The 8,091-nt window shown below is 42.6% G+C and overlaps 1 protein-coding gene across 1 annotated transcript; it reads right to left on the reverse strand.

The window, feature by feature from the left end:
- Positions 1 to 1,604: 1,604 nt before the first annotated feature.
- LOC308412746 (frizzled-8-like) lies at positions 1,605 to 4,432 on the reverse strand. The gene has a single exon (XM_080907298.1). It carries the CDS (start codon positions 4,179 to 4,181, stop codon positions 2,436 to 2,438), a length of 1,746 nt encoding a protein of 581 aa, XP_080763424.1. The 5' UTR covers positions 4,182 to 4,432; the 3' UTR covers positions 1,605 to 2,435.
- Between the last annotated feature and the right edge of the window lie 3,659 nt (positions 4,433 to 8,091).

Genomic DNA, 8,091 nt, shown 5'->3' on the forward strand with positions numbered 1-8,091 from the left:
CCAACCCCCCTGCCACAACACAAATATACACACACCACGGGAAGAGGAAGCAAACTTGTCTCATGCCTAACAAGTAGTGGCAGAGCAATTTGTTCTGAGACAAATTGAAACATGTCAAAATGGCCTCTGTAGGAAATAAGTGATTCGAACTGATGCCCTGTGTGCAGACAGAATCAGGTCACTTAAAAGCCATTTAATGTTGGAGTCAGAAATGTCCATATGTTTACCTAAAAATAGTAATAAAACAAACCCCATAAACAGAATAAACACCTATTCACAAAAAAATAATAAATAAATCACTGACCACTTAATAGGTGAAGACAACTGTTCTCCTTATTTTTGATTTGAAAATTCGTAAAATATGTATTTAATTTAATTTTCCATATGATTTGTGATGTATGGAAACTTTACAGCTTTAACTGGGAGTGTTTGGGGAAAAAGGAAATGGAAATTTTTGAAAGGATCTTCATTAAGATGACAGATTGTTTTTAGAGGCATTATCTTACATAAGAGTTGAGCCTTATCTTCATACTCTCAGATTAAACGAAGGTTTTTCAGGCTTTATGTTAAATTAAACTAATTTGTAGCTGCTACTGTTAGTTTTGTGCTTTGTGAGTCACTGATGGCTGACAGCTTTTAATAATTTGACCAGAAGATGGCGGCATTTTATTATCGTTTCCCTCGTTCTTAGCGAAGTACAATTTCCCCCCCAATTTTGAACACATAAGGTTTTGCTGTAACATTTGAGTTTATGAATAGCGTGTGGATTTATCATGCTGGAGAACAGGAATCATTTTTTTCCTTTTCCAAATTATGGACACAAATAGAACCACAATGGGGTGATGATGTTCAACAGGATAAGCGGACCACACACTGCAGAGACGTGATCACGATGGAGAGAGTTTCAAATCTGTCTCTCCTCTCTGACGTCTTAATTAGAAGCCTCGGTCATCACATTTGTAAATGATCCATCTTATTAAGAGTTATGTGAGCCTTCAGCTTAAACCTCTTATAATAAGCATTTTTTGTCCTGGCTTAACAGACGGTTTCTTCTTTAACTTCTGATGGCCAAACCAAAAATAACACCGGGAATAACAAATGTCCCCCTTCCACTACCGCTGTTCCAAAAACGAATAACTGAAGACTGGGCGATCTATGTGGGATAAAGTAAAATGTGAGACATTAAGCTCGACAGAGAACAGAAGTCAACAGTTAATAACAAATCTTAAGCGCAGGGGGCTTTAAACTAAGAAGACCACCTGTAGTTTCACCATTGCCGTGCCGATATTGTTCTCCTCGTCTCACAGCATGTAAATCTGCAGCACCAGGGACGCTTAATAGAGCTTATCCCACGTGACTACAAAAGCAATTTACATGTTTTAGTTAAATATAAATGAAACTACAGCTGTCATAGTTCAGCCATTGCGCACAGAGATGCTGAGACTTTAGCACCTTGCGCACTCTGCTCATTAGTCTGGATACTGAGATGCTGCTTCAAGGCATGAATTGCATCAACAACTTAAAAACAAAAACTTAGAAATACACAGTTTGACAGTGTCAGATTCCAGGAGAAACAAGTATTGAGAATAACCAGGAAACATGAGTAAACGTTCAATAAAAGTTGTTTTATTCTCAAAATAAAATCTTCTATCAAAATGGAAATTATATATATTTACAGTCTCGTAAAATTCAATGTACAAATGTACAATGTATGTACACCAATAATTATATAAATACACTTTATGCGCAAATGCAACCCGTACGAGGCAGTATTAAGGCATTGATTAATGTACGCATAAATCCATCTTGTAGACAAAACAGCCCAGCAATGGCCTCATTTCTAGCAGAACAGTCTCATTGTGAATATTGTGTTTAAGACACAGCGGCTCTTTGCAGTGAGAATAAGGAGATACTCAGATATACCATATAACCTATCGACAAAGGGGATCTTGTCAGCTGTGTGCATTCAATTAAGCCCAGATAAGACTCTGCATTCTTCGTGCCAGGTACATTGTTCTGCTGCTGGCAGTCTCATTATTTAAAGAGAAGCCATTAGGCGCTCATTAATGTGCTAATTACAACACGCTGATGGACAATCCCAACACAATTAGTCACCCCTCCCCCTCTCAAACCCTCTATTCAAAACCCCTGGACGTCACTGGAAGAAGGCAAGGGAAGAGCACTTTCCATAAGTCAAACTGATCTAAGTTTTATAAGCAAACCGGAGCATAAATCCATTAAACTTTCACATTAGGGGAGTGCTCAGGAACAAAGCTTGACTTTAACTAGCAGTTTGGGGACTGACGTTTAATAATTTACCCATTAAAAACAAAACAAAAATCATTCTCTATGACACATTGCCCCCAGAAAGCTGGTTTTAAGTCTTTAGTGTCAAATGACATGAGATTGGGCAACTGGGCGTCCAATCCACCTGATCAAACCCGGGAAAGTGGCATCTGTTTGGGGCAGGAGACGGAACTGGCCGTCCCAGACCTCCAGGTCAGTCCAGTGCTCACGTCACTGTACATGGAGCCCGCTGAGGCTTTACTACCCCAGCAGCACCGCGTGCAAAAAGTCCTCCAGGAGTCCAAGGTCTTCCCGGACCAGATCCAAGCTCCCGACGTGATACCCACCAGGAGGCACATGAAGTATTTCAGCATAAACACAGCATAGTCTGGCCTCTGCCTGTTCGGGTCCGTCATGCACGTACAGTTGTGCGTAATTTCCCACGTCTGCCTGTTATGCTGCTCGTAAAAGTAACACGCCACTATGACAGTGGCCGGGACTGTATATAAAACAGTGAAAACTCCTATCCTGATCATCAGCCTCTCCAGTTTATCAGTTTTTGTGCCTCCTTGTTTGATAACACTCCTGATCCTGAACAGCGAGACGAAGCCGGCCAGCAGAAACATGGTACCGATGAACAGGTAGATAACCAGCGGTGCCAACACAAAGCCCCGCAAGTTGTCCAAATTCTGGTTGCCTACATAGCAAATCCCGGCTACGGAGTCCCCGTCCACTGAGCTCAGAGCCAGAACCGCGATGGACTTCATGCTGGGAATGAGCCAGGCGGCTAAATGAAAGTACTGTGAGTAACTGGCTATTGCCTCGTTACCCCACTTCATACCTGCAGCGAGAAACCAAGTGAGGGACAGAATCACCCACCAGATCGAGCTGGCCATGCCAAAGAAGTAGATCAGCAGAAAAACGATGGTACAAAGAGCAGGACCAGTGGTTTCATAGTGAATGTATTCTCCGCCGTTTTCTCTATTGCAGGCAACTTCTTCGTGTCCAGCGATCAGTCTGACAATATATCCAACTGACACGAACATGTAGCAGGCGGAGAGGAATATGATGGGGCGCTCCGGGTACTTAAACCTCTCCATATCAATTAAAAAGGTCGCCACAGTTGCAAAAGTGGAGATGAAACACAGAACCGACCACAGGCCGATCCAAAAGGCAGTAAAAGTCCTCTCTTCTGGTGTAAAGTAAGGGTTGTGGCACGGAATGGCACAGTTCAAGATCTGTCCAGTTTTAACGCGGTTGTGCAGAGGGTGGCTGTCGCTGGTAACGGGCACCATGGGCGCACGGCAGAAGCATCCCGTTTCACACGTAGACGCTGCTGGTTTGTGCTTACCGGGGATCCCACGACCATAGCCGCTCTTCTTCTTGGTGTTGTACGGCTTTAAGGGTCGGTTGGTTGGCTTCGCCACCACAGGAGAGACAGTGGTGGTCTGGCTGCGGTTGTAGTCCATGCACAGCGTGTCCTGGTTGCCTTGTTCGGGCAGCAGGTCGCATCTCATCCGGTCTGGCCACGGGAAGCCGTACTGTCTCATGAGCGGCGCACATCCAGCTTTGGCCCGCTCACACACACTCCTGCACGGTGGCAGCGGTTTCTTGTAGTCTTCAAGGCAGATCGGTGTGTACATACTGCAGAGGAAGAAGCGCAAGTCGGGGGAACACTTTATTTCCACCAGCGGCCAGAACTGGTGCACTTCCAGGCCGGCTTCGTCCTGCGTGTCGTGTTTGAACTGGTTGGGCATGTAGGTGTAGTTGTAGCCGATGCCTTTGCACAGAGGTACGGAGATCTCCTGGCACTGGAGCTCTTTGGCAGCCAAGCAGCGCGTTCCGTGCAGAACCAGGGTTAACAGCACGCACCATCCCGGGATGCTCCTATCCATCGTTGTTTTCTGTGCGCGTTTTGTCCTCCAAAGTCAGAGCGAACTTGCTTTTTGCAAGCAGGCTGCAAGTCCAGTTAATCCAGGAGAAGTGCCAAACTCATGCTAATGCGCACGCAGTTTGCGAGTATGTTTAGTACGTGTGATATCCAACACAGGCGTTTTACTTTCTGAAAATCTGTGGATACTTCCAGTCTACCCTCCCTCTCTCTCTCACTCCTTTGTGTCGGTGCAGCACCGCGTCTCTGCCTGCATGCTCTGTAACACACGGGAGCATTTGGCTTTATACGAGCTGGAAGAGGACACTCCCTCAGCCTGGGCGGAGAGGAAGAGTAAGTCAAGTCAATCAAGACTTCCTTCTATAGGTGTTTGTTTAAAATGTTCACCCTGGTGGAAGGGTTATAATCACTTTGCCCTTGTTTGCACTCCCCCAAGAGACACACACAGACGCAGAGTCACAGCGCCCTTTACAAACAAGGAAAAGTTATCAAAAAATAAATACATTATGCAGGAATGTAAATAGGAATGCAGACAGCCAACTAATAGGATACAAATGAACTAATTAGGGTGTGGACTTAATACATTAGTGCCTGTTCTCTTGGTGGTGGGTTGTAGGTCAAAACACTTGACTCAATCATTCATTTTCTCAAAAATGCAACATGAAATGAAGGAGAAAACTAAAATGTTAGCTGTTTTTTCTACTGAATTTATAACGTCTACCTTCAAATGATAAGGAGCATCAAGTGCTGTAGTGATTGCCATTACCAAAATAGTAAGCAAATCAGATTCTCAGCAGACTCACAGGATTCATCTGCAGAGGATGGAAATATTACATCTTGTACCTACACAACACCAGATCACTTTATTCTGTCACAGCTCTTAAGTTAGAATTTAAGAATGCTACTTTAATATCTGGGCAGTTTCTGAAAATTAGCTTTTTGACTAATTTCACAGGATTTCTCGGTTCATTAATGTTGTCAAATTAATGAATTAAACAAAAAAATATGGCTGTCTTCCCCCAGTGAAGCCTGCTCTGTACTTTAGCTGGTTTTCATTGACAATCTTTCAAGTTAATCAGTGGATCAAACATCTTCCAGTCCCAACCTATACAAGTAGGAAAAAAGAGCTGTCATTGCTGCTGATGATACAGCATATTCCCAATCATCAGTGCCTGATCCATTCAAATTTTAACTTGTCTAAATCTAAAGAGAAAACAGTTTTGCTCATTCGCTGTTTAAAGCCACATGGACAAACTAGTTTCTCTGGTTTTTAATTGGAAACCAGTATAAACTCAGTTTTGCATGCAAAACTCCTGGTTCACATTGAAGATGAGCTTGATAAAATTAATTTCACTAATCTTCTGTAAACAAATGGTTGTGAAGGCCACAAGGAAACACTCCTTTTTGATGCCGTCTGTCATTTAGACACAGTCCAGTGCAATGAAAAAACTCCTGCCCTTATATCTTACAATGTAAATATGTTTCTGTGGCCTACATGAAAATGTTTGTACATGCACATTTGCATGTGTCTTCTTGCATGTAGGATAACTACTACGGGGAAAATGTGTGTGTGGTAAGGGTGGTTGCTATAGTCTTGTTAGCACACAGCAGGGGGTCGTCTTGTTTGAAAGGGAGGGGGCTGTTTGTCTTAATGCTGGTGCCAATGTTTCAGTAAGATCATGCTGGGCCAGCGATTACTGCAACACACCACAGGCCTAATAGACAGGATAGTGTGTGTGTGTGTGTGTGTGTGTGTTTGCAAACAGTTTCAGAGCTCAGCTCTAAGAGAATAAGCTAACATGGGCAAATACAGCATTGTGATAGCACTAATTAAAGTCATTCACACTTCTTATTGGATTCAGCAGCTTCAAATGGAGCTGAGACAGTTTGGCAGACAGGCAGTGTGTTTCCAATCCACAGGTTTTATCAGAACTAATTAGCCCCAAACTCCAGTATTTGCAAAAGGCTGCTTGTTTCAACTGGGTTTGGATTCTCCAATGTGTGGGGTTGTGTGGTTTCTGGCTAAACTCTCAATAAGAAAACCTCTAATCAAATCAATAAAAGAGCAAAACTGCTTTTATTTACCATTATCAGACAAACATGTCTTTCTAAATATGGATAGCTGTTGTTCTATCACAGCTTTATTTATAAGATACATATTTTTTTTCTTTTAAGTCAATCTAATCCCAAACGTATAGGTTAACCTCGCAACATACAGAAGAACTTAAAACTAGCCCTCAGATTATCTAACACGTAAAAACAGAGGTTCTTCTATTCTAAAGGAAGAATGCACAGAACTAATCGGATTCTGTCAGTGGTATAATTGCGGTTTTTCAAAATAAAAATATATTCTTGCCAAATTCCCCTGGATCCATCCTGAATTCCCAGTTAACCTTCAACTCTCTTCAGATAATAATTTAAAGTATATTTCAGCATATTAAAGTGTTTCCAGTTACAAATGTGTCAGCACATTTGCACATTAAGAAAACTTTTCAAAACCCAAGTCATGACTTGAGTTACATGCACTTCATTTACCTGCAATATGGACAGACAGAAAAAAGGAAACAAAAACAAATAGTCCTTTTCCTGCTCACTGTAATCAGCTGACTTCACTTTGTGTGGAAGGAGTTGAAAAATAGCAGAATGGTCTGAGACTGCCGAGGAGTAGCAAGAAGAATATTACTTCCAGTTCAATTGCATGCATAAATATGAAAACAATGACAAAGTGCATACTGCGATGTGGCCAGAAGCAACTATCAACTGCTGATAGCAACACATCAACTCTTTCCACACGTCTGCATAAATAACATATCAGAGCTAATGACAAAGAGAATAATCTTAAACCAAAGTGTATGCTGAGCTGTGATTTTTTCAGAGGTTAGAGAATGAGGAGCGTTCAGGCCTACAGTCACAACCGCCAGTTTGTGGGATGTTTACCTGTCCTTGCTCCAACAGGTGTGGGCAGAAATGGCCTGATTGCTTTTCTTTGAAGCATTTTCATTTTTCTTTTTTCACTAACTTAGATGAATGCTGTATGTTAACAAATAAAAGCTAATTCACTAGCTGGGCCCACGTCCTCATTTTAGGTTTGACAGCGTTTTAGTAGGTAAAGGTGAATGCTTGGACATGAATTGAGCTGCGGTTTGGGGAAGGCCTCGAGGGGGACTGGCGATGGCTCCCGGGCCTGGCAGATCCCCGTGTACTAAATAGAAGTCAAGAAGTTAAAGAATTGAAAGGGGGAAGGAGGGTGAGGCACGTAAACGAGAACGATCAGCTTGCAGAACTGGGGGAACCTATATAGATGAGAACCGGAAGGAGCGTGTTTGGAGGCGTGGTCCCGCTCCTGAAACTCCGATACATAACTGTCCAATAGAAGGATATTGTGTGTGTGTGTGTATAATGCAAAAGTAATGCAGTTTTTGTTCATTCTTTTGATTATTTTATTGATTATTACTTTAAAGCCACCAATGTTAGGGTCATAAACAGTACATTTGTTTACACAGCAAGAAAAACAACCTGAATGAATTTGTTTTACTATTAATTTCACATAATAGTGTCTCATTTTGGTTCACTTCCATATAAAAATGATACTTTTTGCAGCTGGTTTTACTTTCAAAAACAACATTCACTTTGTCTGAACGGGGGGGGGGGGGGGGGGGGGGGGGGGGGGACGGGACAATTTTCTCATGAAGAAATGAGACTCCTCAGACATTCTTATGTATGTGCAGGAACTTTTTGGGGCTGATCCAGATGCCTCACGCTGGGCCAGCCGTCTCCAGCTGAGCTGTGAACTGCAGGTGAAAGTCTTAAGAAACAGGTGCCTGCTCCTCCTGCCAGAGGGAACAAAATAGCAGGGTGGGCATCGGTTACACCAATCGCTGTCTATCAGAGTGGAACCTGTATTGATTAACAAG

This window comes from Rhamphochromis sp. 'chilingali' (genome assembly GCF_963969265.1).
Source record: "Rhamphochromis sp. 'chilingali' genome assembly, chromosome: 16".
Taxonomy (NCBI): Eukaryota; Metazoa; Chordata; class Actinopteri; order Cichliformes; family Cichlidae; genus Rhamphochromis; species Rhamphochromis sp. 'chilingali'.